Source organism: Ammodytes marinus, assembly GCF_949987685.1.
Source record: "Ammodytes marinus genome assembly, chromosome: 18".
In the NCBI taxonomy this organism is placed as follows: domain Eukaryota; kingdom Metazoa; phylum Chordata; class Actinopteri; order Uranoscopiformes; family Ammodytidae; genus Ammodytes; species Ammodytes marinus.
Genome location: NC_137222.1, coordinates 18,847,739 through 18,865,969, shown reverse-complemented (window position 1 = coordinate 18,865,969; position 18,231 = coordinate 18,847,739). Strand labels below are relative to the sequence as shown.

Genomic DNA, 18,231 nt, shown 5'->3' with positions numbered 1-18,231 from the left:
TTTTACTTACAGTCCCATCATTCCCTAATAATTTGCTACTAATTCGCTTAACACATATGGAGATTAATACAGTATTAAATCAGTACACATCCAGTTAATGAATTCTAATTCATTGCAAGCCTTACCCAAAGACTGCAGTACAAGGCAGAAACTGTAAAAAATATTGGATGTCTATCAAATAACACTGTCTTTCAAGGAAACTAGGAAGTTATTAGGAAATCGGGAACCGTTAAATAAAGCATTACATGTTCGTTTTTTTACTCCGCTCTGCCGGGGGTGATGGAGTGTGTGTTCTCCTCTGTCGTTTGGTTTGATTACCCATGACACAGCTAAAACTAGTTTTGCAGCCTTGTCTTGCCCAGGGCACAAATGAAAGAGAGATGCGTAATGATGGTGATGTCAGGAGGAGGCTTTTCGGGTGATGGTTTACAATAACATTGCATTGTATGATTATTAAAAATGTATTATCTTCTCTGACCCAAATCTTTAAACTCGTTATTGGTTAACTTCATTGTGTCCTGTCTTATTTTCCCTTCAGTGTCCTTGAAGCCATATTAAAAGTGAAAAACAAAGCCTCATTGATCCACTATTGTCAAACAGCAGCAACAACATTGTAGTCGTTGGGCATGAAGGCAGCTCAAATGGTCCAGTGTTGGAAGTAGTTTCAGTATTCCCAGGACACAACTTTGCTTCTTGCGCGGGTCGATAAATCGCTGGAGCTTGAGCAAGCTAGTGCACTTTTCTACGTATTGTACCACGCCTGTCTATAAAACACCCTACCCTTCCCATTCTAACCTGGAAATACAGTCTCTGTTCCAAGCCACTCTGGCGTGAAGAGGGCCTGTGCAGTGCATAGTAACATATGAGTAAGAGCCTTGAACTTTGCATGTGTGTGTTAATTCCCACAACATGTACGGGTGAAATTCACGCGATGCTCTAAACAGCATGAGTGAACAAAATGAGGAGTGGATGAGCAGTGTGACAAGTGCATACTAATGTGTGTGTGATGTAATACAGTGGCGTGAGAGGGACTTTGCCCCCAGGATGTGGAAAAGGGAGGGAGGACTAAAGTGCAAAGAGGGTCATTCTTGACATTGTGGCTGTTCGTCCTAACGCCTGCTCTGAAACGTGTTAATGGAATAATTACCTTTGAAGTAGCAAATGGCTTTTCATTTGGTACAGTACTTCAGGCTGGGCATATAGCTGAACAATACTTTTTTAGAAAAAATCTAAAAAGGTGATACACATAACTTGCATTTTGGTACTTTGAGTAGAAATGCCAAATGTTCTGTGGCTTTAGCTTCTCGAATATGATGAGTAGTTTGCTTTTTCCCTGTTTAAAATTCAGTAACACATTATTATAATTATATCTTCTGTTTTTTTGACTTTTGGCCCGGAGCTATTCTAAATCATCTCCTTGGTATTTAGGAAATTGTGAGGATCATTGTCACCATTTTAAAACATTTAAACAGAATCAACAACTACATGTCTGCTGCTAAATGGATACTTTCAATAATGCCTAAAGCCTTACATTCAGTTGTCTTTCATCTGGCTAATTCATCTTAGCTCTAGGTGCAGTTTCTTTATTTTTTTCCCTTTTCATTTTAAACATTTTCTTATTTGTTTTTCTTAAATACTAACCCATCATGGGACTGTACTGGGGTATGTACTATATATTGGACACATATTACAGTGTCCGATTCAAGGATGTTACAGTAATAGTACCACCATTATCTAAACTCCTCTACAAGCTGTCTACACATCTGCTCTCTGTGTGTCTTGATGCTGCACTGACTTCCACCTGATCCCTGGAGTCAATGCTACACACAGTCCAACACGCAGCAGAGCTCAGTGATGCAGTAGGACAGTGAGGTGTAAGTGGGTCAGAAGGTCAGAGTGGGGTTAGCCGAGGACAGTAAAGAAAAAAGCCGGGGGGAGGGGCTACAGGATAGGAGAGATGATGACATGTTTGTATAGAAGATAAGCTGTGAGAAAACACAAGGTCAAGGCTGCAGAGAGAGAGAGCGAGAGAGAGAGAGACCTCAGTGCAAAAGAGGATTTCAGAGTTTGAGACAGACAGACAGAGAGAGAAGGGAGGACAGAATAAAGGGAAAGTTTCTTCGACCAAATGCAAAAAATAAAAAGCACGCAATTGGTGTTCAGGGTGTAAAAAAGACTCGATCAGTTCTAGTCTTTGAGAGACGCTGGCTGCATCCTTTCCTGAGATTTTTTTTAATTTAAATATGTATGGTATCCGCTAAGCTTCCTGTCAGTCACCTTAGAGTTGAAACAGAGGGCAATACATAAATAAAATAATGATAATCCACGAAACACAGAAAGCAATTGAAACCGACAATCTCATTAAAAAAAAAAAAAATTCAACTTTGATCCGTCTGCAGTATGTTAGATGGACAGTAGAGAGAGAGAGAGAGAGCATTGTTTAGAGGGGATTTGTTTAAGCCAGTGGAACTGAAACCTTAAATTTAAAAGTGCGATTAAACAAAAATAATATTGAAATAAAAAACACCCCCCGCACACAGATTAAATGATGCTCTTGGACAAAAGAGAATGATTTAAAAGGTGGAGTCAGTGATTCTTGAGAATTATTACTTGTTGTCATTATCATGTTTAAAAAAAAAAAAAGTGAATATCGCCTCATGATTCGCTATCCGACCTGTGTGTGCACTGCACAGATCCAGTGTTAATACACAGCCTTGGCTCTTTAAACTGGTATGTTGCTAGCAATGGCGAACCCCTTTGTTTACATACATTTTGTTTAAAATACCAGTTTACAGAGCCTAGGCTGTGATTTAACAGTGGATTTGTTTCACTGCACACACAGTATAGATATGCAGTGGATCATGAGGAGATATTCACTGATTTTGACAAAAAGTGATTTTAATGACAAGCTTTCTCAAGAATCGCTGACTCAACCTTCATGGCGGTTACAGACATATTCCACATGGAGAACCAAACAGAAAGGACGGGACGAAGGTGAGCATAGTGAGCTGCCTGTATGGATATGTTAGTGTGTGTCCACTACTTCCCTGGATGTGCAGAGGAGAAGATAAAGCCTTCATTGGGGAGCAGGGGGGGCTGGACTGCTGACACAGTGACAGAGGCATGAACTGTCGATGTCGGATTACAGTGAACAGTCGTCAAAGACAAGATCAATGGGCTTCAACAGGACATCAATGGACCCGCCTGTGGCAATGTAAGCCAGGGACGGAACACAGTGATGCACTCATTGGAAAACTTCCACCACATCACTTTCTAAATTAACACATACAAGGGACGTCCCACCAGTGTTTACACATTAAGGCTATTACGTTTAGTACATTGTGCCCTCTGTTGCTCCAATGTTCTGTTTTAACTAACCCTCCAGATTGATGGAAATGGAAAGAGTATCACATTTCATTCTGCACAGAGACTGTGTTGGCACCATTTGCTTGCTCCTAGGTACCTCGTTACCCAGAGTAAAATCTGATTCATGGCAATTTTGCCTCCATAACATGACCTCCTCCATACTAGTATCAATAAATAGTACATTAAGGTGTTTAACCCTAACCTATTCACCTGCAGTAAATTGTTTTAGGTGCAAACTTATTCTGAAAAACATTCTCTACATGACCTCATCATGACTGCATGTACAAAAAGACCCACAGGGCACGGGCAAATGTCTACATGTACACCAGTTCCAAGTATGCTATGTGTCTGAAAGAGTTATAGCATGGTGTCAGGCCTGTTCATATTCGACAGTGGGGCTTTGAAGCGAGACAGAGGAGGGCTGATAGGTCCCGGGACCTTTGAATGCATCTGACCTTGCCTCAGGGGCAGGATTACACAGAAGTGGGTGATGAGACCCCTTTTATGGGGGTCAGTGAACATGCATGTTGTATAAGCGCTCTGTTTGATGGCAGCACACTTCATAATGCACGGGCCTTTTGACCTCATTCACATTTGTCATACGCCCCTATGCACATAGCTGCACATCATGTAGCCTAAGTGAGACCATTGCAGTGTATTAACACTCACCTTTGACTCACAGTTTGAGCATCACAACTTTAAATTGCTGCCCATTTAAATCATATTTGAATTAGTGAAATCAAAGTAACTCGGGGTTAGAGAGTCCATATTGGATTTAGACAGAGGTCTCGAACCTTGGTTTTGACACCTCACGGGGAAAAAAAGGTCAGGGCGGACTGTGAGTAAATTAGCCAGCAGTCAGCAGGTTGTGTTGTATCTGTATTAATGGCAAGGGACCTGCTCTAAACGTACACACACACACACACACACACACACACACACACACACACACACACACACACACACACACACACACACACACACACACACACACACACACACGTCTCTCTCTTTCTTCTCGCTTCATCTACTGGCACAGCTCCTAATGGGTGCGCTCCATCAACTCATTGGATAAAATGGCTCTTTATGTGGCGCCTAGAGAGTAACCAAGCTGCAAGCACATTGATCACTTGAAGGAAAAAACAGATGCCTAGTCCAGGCCTGTTAAAGCAGTGTGAAAGATTTTCCTCTGCTTTCAATGTATAGCATGCACTACTAAATTCCTACACATTGAGTGTGCTGCAGTGCTGTTTTTAGTGACAAATGGAAATGTGTTGTGGTGAATTGTTTTGTGCCCTGCAAGATAACAGAGGCTGAAGGCTGCAGCTAATTGCCTTAAGATGTAAATTGTCCTTTAAATGAGCAGCAGACGTTAATGGCCATTTCCATCTTAATATATGCCTACAGGTAAACGTGTAAGGCATTTATCCAAATGGTTTTCTTGGACACAGATACTCTTGAGTGCTTTGGCTGTTCAAGTAATACACAAGAGAGATACACATGTAAAAAACACACACATACCTGATGCCTTTGATTTGTGCAATGCTGTGGTGAGAGATCCTGGACACGGCGGAGATGACCTGGAATAAACAAAGAGAGAAACGGTCACGCAAACCAATCAAATAAAACATTTTAAACCGTTTTTAAAAAGTATGTTTTTTTTACATTCATCACTAGCCATTCTTTTATTTTATTTGTGATGTTTATATTTGGTTTCTGTATGCCTTTTTCTTTCATTGATACTGCCATTTTTTTTTTAACCTTTATTTATACAGGTATATCCCATTGAGTCCGAAGACTCTTTTGCAAGGGAGACCTGTTTTCCTTTCCCACGTTACCATTCACACACACATTCATACACCGATAGCAGGCTAACTATCGACATTCACACGAGGCAAGGTGGGTGAAGTGTCTTGCCCAAGGACACAACAAATATGACACAGGTGGCAGGGCGGGAATCGAACCTCCAACCTTTTGATCATCGGCCGACCCGCTCTACCAACTGAGCCACAGTCGCCCCATTTTACTTTGGTACTGTAGTATGAGACATCAGACAATCAGACAATAAAAAAAACAAGAAATTTCCAAAACGGAAATCATCTCCAAAAGTAAATAAAACAGATATTCAGAGATAACAATCAACAACCTTCAACACACATAACTAAAAGATAAACAGTCAGAGGCAATACTCGACATCAAGCGTATAATGTTAAACACAAGCCATTATCAAACTACATCGTAAACATTTTGTACCAGTTGAAGGAACATTTTCCCTTGAAGCTCAAAATTCCCTATTCTTCAAAGGTGATTACCATACATTAGTTTACGCGTTTACTTGCCAACCCCTCTCAGATGAATGCCGCGCCACACAGGACTGTGTGTAAACATAATGCAGGCCACCATGTTAATGGGCAACATCCAAACACGTGTGGTGCACAGTCACGGATGGGTGGCTGACAATTTGGTTGCACACACACACGCACACATATGCATTCACGCTTTTGATCCATCCTCATATTTTCCCTGTTTTCATTTTTATCTTCTATCTTAGCCACCACACTTTGCCTTTCTCTTGTTACATAATGTGTTATAATGTTAAGGCCTGCATGTAAGCTGATTTAACGCACACGCAACTGGGCTTATGGCTGAGGACTACTATGGCGTGCTTGCAGGGTCTACAGAGGCTGGTTCAAGAAAGTGAGTAAAATCACCATCAAAAGAAAACCAACACGCACACAGACACACACTCACACACACACACACACACAGACACACACACACACACCAAAACACAAACCCCTGTCTCTTACGCCTCATTAACCCACTCCTTGGTGAATTGTGGGCTTGCCACGCCGTGTCAATGCCAGATGTCTCTACTCGACATGGAGGAGAAAATTGTTATCTCAACCCCTCTTTGCCGGCGCAGGTGTGTCATCCACGGCCCCCTCATCAAACTCCCTCTCCTCTCCACACACACAATGGCATTTAACATTGGAGATGAGCAGATGTTGGCGGCCCGTTGAAAAAGACAAGAGTTCCACTTTAGGAATAACTGAGTACTTAGGTTTGAGCCCTCTCTTGACCAGCACCCTTTAAACTATTCATTCTAGTTATTATCGTGCTTAACATAATTGGTTTGTAGAGAGAGTGGATGGGTGAGGATTACATGGACCACTATTATATGGAGTGCGTATACATCACATTCATTTACATCTAACCATCCAACGCGTGGGCTAGGGGGAAACCTCGACGGGCCAATCGCTCGACAGGATGATAAGGGGTTATTCCTCTGTGTCGCTAAAGAGCCGTGTAATAGGCAGTCGTGTTCACGCTTAATGCTTCCAATATGGGACCAGTCTACCATTACACAACCCTCTTTAACATATAATCCAACTGCACTATATACTTTGCACATGGACACCGAAAAAAAGGGGGAAGAGAGATGGACAAAGACAGAGAGAGAAAGTAAGAGGGGGGGGGGGTGTAGATGAGTGGAGAGGAGAGGACAGGAGAAGAGAAGTGTTAATTTGGCTCACTGTCTGTGTTTAGCCAATGGTGAGGGTGTTTAATAAATCACCATGGATAAAGCCATTGTGCTGCTGGGTGGCATAGTGCCCACCTGGCCAGGCCGCGGGGAGGGATCCCATATGGCACACAGCCTCAGCATCATTATTGGCCCTATTTTCTATGGGGGGTGGGAGGGGGGGTCTTATTAGCCTACATTGTCTGAATGGATGGGTGACAGAGGGTATCATTTGAACGCATCAGGAAAAAGAATATGCTAAATGAGAATTAAATAGTTGCATGGATGGATAGATGGATAGATGGATGGATGGATAGATACTATTTGAATAAAGTATTTAAATGTGGAGTCAGTGAAAATAATTTTTTGTCAAAATCAGCGAATATCTGCTCTCGAACTGCTACCTGTCCGTACCGATTGGTCGCTGAAAAGAATCCAGTGTCAATACACAGCCTATAGAGTCTGTGAACGGGCATGTACCGTAGCTAGCTACAATGGGCCCCCTTGGTTTACATAACATTTGTTTTCCAGTTTACAGCTGTGTATTAACACCACATTTTCTTATTCGCCGCGCCCACACACAGTACGGACATGTAGCGAATCGTGAGGCAATATTCACTGATTTTGACAAACTGTGACTCCACCTTATTGTCGGTTATTATGTATTGCTGGGTATTGGATCAGCTGTGAACTGATCTGGCTTAACACAGCTGCTCTGTGCCAAGTTAACGCCGAGGTTCAGAGGATGGCTCGGAGCCACTGAGGTCACAGCAGGAGCCCAGACTAGAGCGTGTGCATGAGCTGGCTATGGCGTGACTTCAAAACACATCATTTGGTAAAGTCTTGTTCATATTCAAGCTGGAGTTTCCTTAACATTAAGGGAGTTTGTGTTTCTCTTTTCAGTTCATGTTAGACTCACGCGCCATAATGTGGGAGACATTATGTCTCAACAAGGGGAGCGCTGGGGGTTTTCGTGACTCCCCCTCATGCATGCTTTGGTGAGATGTGCTAATTTGCATGATGTTTTCAGGGCAGCCGCCGCGGAAGTTAAAAATTTGTTCTCACAATATGACAGACGTCTAAAATGACAAAATGTACATGTATTATTAATCCATTCATGTAGAGCTGCAGCTTGACGGCAGAGGAAGCAGATGTGAATACAGGGTGGTAGTATTTAATATTGAGATTATGATTCAGAAAACTTTATTGTCTGTCATGCTAGCAAATCCTCACTTGGACGAGGTTCAGAATTACTTTTTTGTCAAAATGAGTGAATATCTTCTCACAATATGTGTCCTGTATGTACCTGGGTGTGCACTGAAAACTAATCTGGTTTTAATACACAGCCTAGGCTCTGTAAACAGGTATGTAAATAAAGGGTATGTATACAAATATGATTTTTTTTTTCCAGTGCACACACACAGAACAGACAGGTAGCGGATCATGAGGAGGTCATTCATTGACATTCACAAAAAGGGATTTTGTCAACAAGCGTTCTCGAGAAGAGCTGATGTTTATGGCAAGATGAGAAGGTGGTGGATTCTGAGGAGATATTCACTGTGTTTGTCAAAAAGTGAGTTGTCAACACACGTTCTCCAGAATCCCTGATTGCACCTTTAAATGTATCTAGACGTTACCTCCTTTATCGCATGTAGTGGCTTTGAGTGATACTTAGATTTGGAGTATCCCTTTGATTGCTGATCTTTGAAAACATTTATCGTAGCTGGCCTCTTTCATCTGCCTCCTGTTATATACTCCAGCCTGTGCTCAAAGGTGGCCTCTCTGCCGTGATTGCACTTTCCTCGCCCTGCCTTCGTGTGTCTGTTTCCCTTTTCTGCCTCCAATACACTCTCCTCACCCTCTTCTTCTGATCCTTTGCTTCAGTGCAAAAGCCTTTGAGTGTCTCCACATTATTAATTTCACTCTCATCCCGCATTCCCTAGGGGGCCTTAAGTCTGGGCCCTAGCCAGAGAATAAAGCCCTCTTTCACCCCTCGAAGAATAAGGGGAAAAAAGGCAAGATGCACAATGGAGCAATGGCTTGGATTTTTTTCTTAGGCCGCAAAACAATATCCAACTTAATCAACCAACCCACTGCTCCTGGCGTCTCTTTACCCGCGTATGACCCTTTCTTTCAGTCATGGGCATGTAATTGGAGACGCGTGTAAAGTCAGACAGCCTTGCTTATGCTCGCAGTTTTCAGCACGAGACTGACACGCAACATTTACAACCCATTTACCACATTGTATACATGTCTCTGTGTGTGAGTGTGTGGGTGTGTGTACTTGTATAGGCATCTTTGTGAGGACTGCAGTATACACTTTTAACCATCAGAGTGAGGAAATATTTTGGAAATGAGGACATTTTTGCCATTCATCACTTCTTCAAAGGGCTATTTGAGGGTTACTACTTGGTTTAAGGATCAGGTTAGAATTAGGTTTTAGTTAGGGTTAGTGTGAGGGTTGGGGGCAAGCATCTATAATTGATGGTCAGGGTGAGGGTAAGGGGCTATGGAATGAATTATGTCAATGAGTGTCCTCACAAAAACAAGAGAGTGTGTGTGTGTGTGTGTGTGTGTGTGTGTGTGTGTGTGTGTGTGTGTGTGTGTGTGTGTGTGTGTGTGTGTGTGTGTGTGTGTGTGTGTGTGTGTGTGTGTGTGTGTGTGTGTGTGTGTGTGTGTGTGTGTGTGTGTGTGTGTGTGTGTGTGTGTGTGTGTGTGTGTGTGTGTGTGTGTGTGTGTGTGTGTGTGTGTGTGTGTGTGTGTGTGTGTGTGCGTGCGTGCGCGGCGCGCGTGTGTGTGCATGGACGACTGGGCAGGGGGGAGCTGGAGCAGATATGAGTATTGCATCAATGGATTAACTGGCAGTCGCAGCCAAGTGTTTGCAAACACACGCCACTGTTTTCCAGACTCCACACATGGCGCCCGTCCCAACTGATGCCAAGCGAAGCTGCTGCCCACATGTGACCACAAAGGCAACCAATCAGAGCAGCCTACCCAGGGGCCCTCGTTACCCCGGGCAACGGGGCCTTGGCTGAATATGCACGGTCATAAATTACAAAGTCAAAAATCAAATCAAAACCTACGGCCATATGCTATTAACAGTAGGAGGGCGCGGCTGTGATTTCATTACGATCTGAAAACATGCACAAGAGGAGTATTGACATCCATCACAGAAACACACACACCCCACACCGCCACTTCGGTTTATATCTGATGCATCTGTCATGACGTGATTATATCTCGCAACCACAAATCAATGCGTGGTTTGGAAGTCATCCAGCAAACAGGGCTGAATGAATGAAAAATTCATCCCGTTACTGTTGTGTTCTTTTCCCTCATTTGTCTCTCCGGGCTCTTCCTTCAACCGACGGCTCACTCACCAGAGAGTGTGAGATATTTATGAGGTATTCACACTTTGATAGGACAGCATTGCTCTGCGTATGCCTGCCTGCCTGCCTGCCTGCCTGCCTGCCTGCCTGCCTGCCTGCCAAAGCAGTAGGCATGAAGCAAAGAGGGGCACTGAGTGGGAAGAGCTGAGAACAGATGGCTGAGTAGGAACCCTGCATGCCCAACATCAATAATAGGAAGAGAGAGAAGAAAGGACGGTTTCCTGTGTGTGTGTGTCTGTGCGTGCGTGCGTGCGTGCGTGTGTGTGTGTGTGTGTGTGTGTGTGTGTGTGTGTGTGTGTGCGTGCGTGTGTGTGTGCATGCATCCCACTGTCCCACTGCCTCACATTTTATTTTTTCTTGTCTTCCACACACAATTCACACAAATGAATGTCCCAAACCCTTCAAATGCAATAAGGCAAAGATGCTCCCCCCTTGGTAGAGACACATGCACGTGAACACAACTGAAACTCAAGTGTAAGGTTTCACCCATAGGGAATTTCTAACCTATTTAAATGATTCAACCAGAAAGGACCAACAATTATGAAACTGTTTTGAATACAATAACTAAGTTACTAAACTTGGCTAATCTGGTTTGCAGCGATCACAGAAATGCATAACTATCTTACAAAAAAAGTGATGCTAAATATATGAATATTAAAATGGTCTAAAACACTTGTAAATTAAGAATTGCGTATACATTTACAAAATGTAACAGCGTACTAAATTAAATGAGAAATATGACCACAATATCAATAATGTATACCCACTTGAATACAAGTTAACTTACAACAAACAAAATCCCATTGGATGTATTTGAGTACACACACTAGATCTGTAATGGGTTCCTGTATACCTTGTTTAGGACACACCTCGAGTGCTGGGTACAAAACCAGTCCCCGGGCATCATGTCATGAGTTACTGAATGCCATAAGGTGCGGGGCACGACTAAATCCTGATTGCAGTCAGATTGGCACTTGCATGGTTGAACTAAATCCCCTCAAGGGCAGAACCTTCCAGCTGCTTGATTACAGGGGGATTTCACTGCCAATGTCCAGGCAAGAAAAGCCTGCAGGGTGGCTTGAGTGCAGCTGACCCAAAGACCCCATTTAACATCTGTGGCGGCCAAACAATGGCTGTAAGCCCACAGTACACAGAGCCCAAACACAAAATGTACAGTCACAACTTACGTCACTCCTTTAAAATGTAGGTTATCTTAACATAACGCTAACCAACATGCTGCATAAGGTTTTAAAGACTTCTAGGCGGTTTTCAAGGCATTTTCTACCACCATAAATGTGAACTATTGATGTTATTATATGTTCCTAAAGATCAATTTAAGAGCTTATTTAGCTTTAGGACCCCAAACATTGATTTGTTCTGAACCTGTGCTGCACGAAGGGAAAAGGGCAGCAGCGGTTAATATGTGCAAATTGTGCTCCATAGATCGCCTCGACCCGGTCAGCTCCTGTCCATGCACTGCAAGCCATGTCCATGACCTGTCCCATTTCATGCCAAATCACCATACATGGGCCCAGCTCAATCAACTGTGACTACGCCTGTGTGTCACAGCAATTTGTACTTGTGTGTATTAACACAAACACACACAACATATTCACCAACAAGCCAACACTTTTCTAATACACACACACAATCTCAAACACGCACGCACGCACGCACGCACGCACGCACGCACGCACGCACGCACGCACGCACGCACGCACGCACGCACGCACGCACGCACGCACGCACGCACGCACGCACGCACGCACGCACACACACACACACACACACACACACACACACACACACACACACACACACACACACACACACACACACACACACAAACACTTTGATCAATGAATCACTAGCCTGTAGCACATGCAATTTTGGTAAAGAGAGATGGGGCAGATATTGATCCAGATGTCTACAGTCTAGATAAGAGGATGATGACAAAAACATGGGGATGGAGACTAAGAGAAAGTAGGACCACAAAAAATTATACTGTATGTTCAAAAATGTATTAGTACAATTATATAATAATTTTCTATAATTCATATGAGGCTCAAGTGTTGACTTCCAGCTGTGATCTGTGATATCGTTGGATGGTATTTTCATCCATAGTGACGGGCATTGGGTAATTCAGCTTTTTAATTCAGAGAGTTTTAGTACAGGGACATTAGTGATCCTCCACGTATAAACGAGAACGGTCACACTGTGGAATGTTCTCTACTAATGTGTTTCACCGCTGAATACCAGATTAAAGGCAAAAAGCCCTCAAAAGAAGCAAATAAGTGAAGCCGGAAGGAAGCAGCTTAGGTCTGGCAAGGCATCATTAAAATAAGTTACCATATGTCTATTTATGTCACCAACTGCTAAGTATGTGACACCACATATTATAATGACATCCAGTATGGAGTATGGAGAGTTCAGAGGTCAAGGGACTAAAAAAATCTGACTCTTTAATACTGTCTGATGCACGGTGAAAATATGGAACAGCATGACAAGCCTTGGATTTACCCCCTTTGCGTGCATGCAGCGTCTCTTTTCACCATGAGTCAAGCTAAATGGTTTTGGTTGAAAGGTTGACAGAAATGCTGCCTGAATAGCTCGCATTACCGCTACCGAGTAAATCTACCTTTAAGCTGTCTGAGCCATGAGGCAGCAAGAATATTTTCTAATAAAAAAAAATGAGCCCGGATCTCACAACAATAGCGGAATAAAGATGCCACTTTCAGACAAAAGCAGCAGTATGATTATGGCTTTCGGGCTTATTCGTTGCAAAAGCAGCCAAGTTCCTTTCATAATGAATGAGGAGGAGATGTGTTGAGAGTGGCACAGCGCAGTGTGGGCTCAAGGCCGAGCAAGAAGATAGGAGTTTTTTTTTTTTTGGGGGGGGGGTGAGGGGGTGGGTTTGAGTAACTTGCTGGCATCTGGTGACTCAGCAGCAAAAGTGGCATGAAAAGTTCCCTCCACTGCCTAGCACGCACAATAACACAAAAAAGTCTCTCATGTGGTTGGTTTAAAGAAGGTTTTGGCCTTGAAAGGAGTTTTTGACTCATAAGCAATTTAAAAAAAATGTTTTATGCTTTTGGACTTTTACGGAGCAACAAGGTCAAACACTAGTTTGGGTCCAGCTTTTCAAAGTGTGAGAATGTGCGGCTTTTCTTTGAGTGTTTCATTGTAAGTGGAATTTAGTGGACTGTTGTATTACCATGGTCACTTTGCACTTTCTTTCTTTTCTTACATTTTATCAAGCAAAGAAAATGTTTGAAAAAAATAACTGCTACAAGGAACCATGCTGTACTTGCAGCCGTACCTTTTATACTGAAGGTGATGTCTGCGAGTCTACTGTGTGTGTGTGAATGTCAATGTTGGGATTAAAGACCAAAAGTCAGATCTACAAATGTCAAAAGTTTAATTGAATGTTAATAACTTGACAAACGTGTGTGCGTGTGTGTGTGTGTGTGTGTGTGTGTGTGTGTGTGTGTATGTGTGTGTGTGTGTGTTTAGTTTTTTTTAAGGAAAACTGAACCGCTTGGATCCCAAAGGGTTCCATCAGAGAGGTGAGTAAATAAATCCCCCAATCCCTTCTCACATTTGACTCCATCTTTAAATCTCATCCCCTGTGAACATTGGATGGCTGACCTGCCTAGATGGGGTCGCCATGGTGAGCGGGACAACTTTGCACTCAGCACATCATCACGGATCATGCCTCTCTTTAAAGGTGTTCCAACAAAAAGTGTCTCTTTAGGGAAACGGTGGCAGCTGACAAAACAGCAAAACAGTGTGAACGAGTGATGTAGACCAAAGCGCCTTTCCCTGTAGATGAATTTGCAAGGCAAGCTGAGTTGATCCCTTTGAAAAAACTCAGACAGACATCACAGTGTGCAATTCCATCAAAGTGTGCTCAGAACGCAACTGTGAACGGAAGCGAGAGCCTAAGCCAACACTAAACAAATAACCAAAACAAAACAAAAGATACAAATGACAGAAATCCATCTGTAGGGCCCATTTTCATTATAAAACCATTACACAGGAAGGGGTTCATCAATTCGGAAGCATCTTTGGTCGTCTTTGGGCTGAAGGTTACACCCTGCAGTTAGAATCGAGAGAAAATCAGACACGCAATCTGTCCAATTGCCGCTCCTCCGACAAGGAAAAAACAGCAGGTCAATTCCTCGCACTATTACTCACGATCTCAACACATTGCCGAGAAAAATAACACCCCTCCTCAAAGTGCTGAAAGGGCTCCACTGAAACAAAAAGCAGGGGAGTAAATGAGAAAGTGTGTGTGTGTGTGTGTGTGTGTGTGTGTGTGTGTGTGTGTGTGTGTGTGTGTGTGTGTGTGTGTGTGTGTGTGTGTGTGTGTGTGTTCGTGTGGCTGGATCCGTGTGCGGCGACTGCATGCTTGTTTTGTTTTGGTTGGCCCACTTTACGTGCCTCTTCCCCAAAACATGTGTTTGACTTTTGCATGCTAGAATGACTGAACCTCCCGCTGCGATGTGTCATGCCATGTTTAAAAAGTCTTTCATCAAGGCTGTAACACGAGCGTTCAAAAACCCACTGGACCATCATTGACATTTTAATCAGCGCCACACGCACAAAGTCGTGTACAAGGGCAACCTATGACAAAATGTGTCGTTAGGATTAATGCGCTAATGTCATTCACGGTTCATTTGAGACTCAAAACAAAAACAGCTGCAAGAGTTGACACTAAGAGGCAACTTTGTGCACTGGAGCAGAGTGTGTCGATTAGGTCCGATTCGCAGACTAAAATTTAGCAACTGGAATCCCAAAATGTTTACAGTCATGTGGTTTAAGTGATATATTGCTCCAAGAGAAAACCTGGATGGATGACAGCCCCTGATAAAACTTCTGCAAGCTGATCGTATCTGCCGATATGGGCTAATCATGGAAGTTTTCTGGCAAATATGCCAGAAACAAAAAATAGAAAGTTTGTGTGTGGGGTGCATTATTGGCAGCATTTTTGTATATTCCTGGCTTCAATTTAGTCATGCTAGCGGCATTATTTAAGGGATGGCAACGCTTTCTCTGTTTGTTGGTCAGTCCAACACTTTGGTCCTAACTGAAAACATCTCATCAATATCGTTGAAATGGGTTGCTATTACAATTTGTTCAGACAGTCATGGTCTTAAAACAATGAAGCCTACTGTCTTTTTTTGTAGTTAAAGTTCCAAGTCTGTTCATTTATCATACGCACCAAACAAATACAGGCACATTTGTTGGCGCTCAATTCACTAAAAAGACAATAGTTTTTGTTGGACTGATTTAGTACACACATTCTGGTCCCTGTCAGAATGAATTTGAATGACTTTGATGATCACTTTTAGGCTAACAACATTACCCATTATATTCAGTTGTGCTTTGTGTTTGGTGCTAATCAGCACATTTTGGAGATATGACTGTCAAGTGCTTCTTGTCCTACAAAAGAAAAGTCAAGTCCTTGCACTATTACTCAAGTTGAATGAGATATTGTGGATAACTGCTGAAAGCACAAAATACAGAACATAATTTAGTTGTATTGTGTTGCACAGCTCTGCGTCGAGTGGTTGCATTTTTTAATGAATCTCTAATTTGAAAACACTTGAAAGTTCAATGCCAGGCTAACTAGTATTACTGTCAAGCAATGCTAATTCAAGTATCTATTGCTTCACACACGGTCGTAAAGGGAACACATCTTCCCTCACCAGGGAGAAAGGTTGCAGATAAAGAAAAACACTGACTTCATTTCTTTAGCCTGTTTTGGACAAAAAGAAGAAGATTGTTATCGTTTATTCTCCGGTTGCGTATGCATTTGGGGCACATGCATTTGTTTAAGCTGATGTGCATGCACGTCCTTTGTACAAATGAGAGTGAATTCCTGGCATTGTGTCTGTGTATGTGAATCTCCTGATGTCCCAGCATTTTTGTTAAGCTTGTCAAACCCTCAAATTTGTTGTGTGTTTGCAGAGCAGTTCCGCTCAGGTTGCCGTACATACAACACTATCTGACTCACGTCCAAACAGCTGCTGCCTTCAGCCAATCCATTAGTTATTACACAGCCTCAGTTTTGTCAGCCGCGGTGGGCTAACACAGCAAAAACACTGCTGTTACCACACGCCAAGAAATGTGAAAATAAAAACCCATTACGGTGTTCTCAATTCCCATTAGACAACAAGAATGCACAAGTCTAATATGTGGAGAAGGCAATGCAGTAATGATGAAGTAACCCATTAAAAACAGCTCTTTTTGGAATAACAGCTTATGCCAAAACAAAAGTGTTTTTTTTTGGGAGAGAACACAGCCCGAATAAACTATATCTCTCTCTGTGTCTCTTCTACAGCTCTCCTAGGACAATCTCTTGACAGGGGAATAAATAAAACATGCTTTAATCTCCCACAGAACATGTGCTCTTTTAGGAAATATGATTTTAATCTTCAAGCCAAAAAACACATACAAATCAAGAGGTTGGGCTCATTTGCAGCAGAGTAAGTAACTGTACTTTTGAAACAATTTGTAGAACTGTTTGTTTGAACAGTTTTGTCATGAACTGTGCCACAGACACATTGCATTACATTTTTGCAGAGTCAAAACAAGTCTTATGAACATTGCACAACCCATATGCAGACGGATAAAGACATTCTAATTAGGAAGATTAGTTAAATAATATGAATACATTATGTTTTGCTCCTAAAATAACCATCCACCCTGGGGTCAGGGGTTTTGGTCTGGAATAAACTGTGTGCGACCGCTTGACGAATGCATTCAGCATTTAAAATGATCTCAATCTCGGATTAAGTTCATATTCTATCATCATTTCCTCTTTAAGAGATTTGTGATACATTAATTGGGCTTTTTATCAGTAGTATCCCACTTGACAAACGTGTCATAGTATCTTAAAATTAATCAGAAGGGCTAAGAGTTTGAAAGATAGGCTCTAAGTGTGTTTTGCTTTTATAATGTGCCCTTTAGCTTGTCTTTTTAATCTAATTATATTAGAGGGGCACACTTTATCCTGACAGACTGGAGCCTTGAGATAAAATCTAAATTTCAAATAAGTTGTCTGACAACAGACATAAAGGCACATTGCGCTAAATTACAGCATTAGCCATACTTAAACATGAAGTTATTAATGACAAAGGACACAGAGGTTAAATCAAACTTAACAACAACAGCAAGGCTGTGTTTGTCCCAATCCTTACTAAATGGTGGCTGTAATGCACAAAAAGGCAGAAGAAGAAAACGATTCGGCCACATTTCTATTGGTATTCTAAATTGGCCAAATAACTTTGTAAAAAGGTCTCAGCTTTGTACATCATCACAGAGCTGTCTGGGGCGTGTGGCGACACAAGGATTTAGAGCTTTTGGAGCAGGTCGTGGCGATAAGGGCAAACCGGGGATCATGGGATGAAATGGGATTTCCCATGATGTGGTGGGGCAAGGCTGATGAGGCTAATACTTCCACATGTAGCCCTTATCAGACTCAGGCACCTGAGCCTATGTTTGTGTGTATGTGTGTGTTAACATGTATGTGTGTGTGCGTGTTTACGTGTGTGTGTGTGTGTGTGTCTGTGTGTTTACATATGTGTGACTGTGTGTGACTGTGTGTGTGTGTGTGTGTGTGTGTGTGTGTGTGTGTGTGTATGCGTGCGTGCGTGCGTGTTAACATCATGTGTGACTTGTACACATGATGGTCCAGGACATGTCAGTCTGACAGAAAGCATTGGGAGAATGAATGGGATTAGACCAACATGCGTAATCCAGCTGGCCTGTGGGAGGGAGGTCTGCCTGCCCCCACACCCCTGTGCAGGACCAGATAAGGAAGTTGGGGAAAGGGGGGTGTGAATTGTCCCATCATGCAAACACCAGTCAATACTTGCTTAGGCTTGGAGACCTAAAATTCAGAAAGTCTGTGTTACCAAATCAGAACATTGGGTTTGAAAGATGCAG

At 42.6% G+C, this 18,231-nt stretch overlaps 1 protein-coding gene across 4 annotated transcripts in view; it reads right to left on the bottom strand.

Annotated features, from left to right (window-relative positions):
• The window catches only part of vav2 (vav 2 guanine nucleotide exchange factor), a 201,009-nt gene that overhangs the window by 52,101 nt on the left and 130,677 nt on the right, over positions 1-18,231 (bottom strand). For all 4 annotated transcript variants that reach the window (XM_080046269.1, XM_080046271.1, XM_080046270.1 and 1 more), the window contains exon 3: positions 4,888-4,946. In XM_080046269.1, coding sequence (XP_079902395.1) covers positions 4,888-4,946 — 59 coding nt within the window. The remainder of the gene's footprint in view (positions 1-4,887; positions 4,947-18,231) is intronic.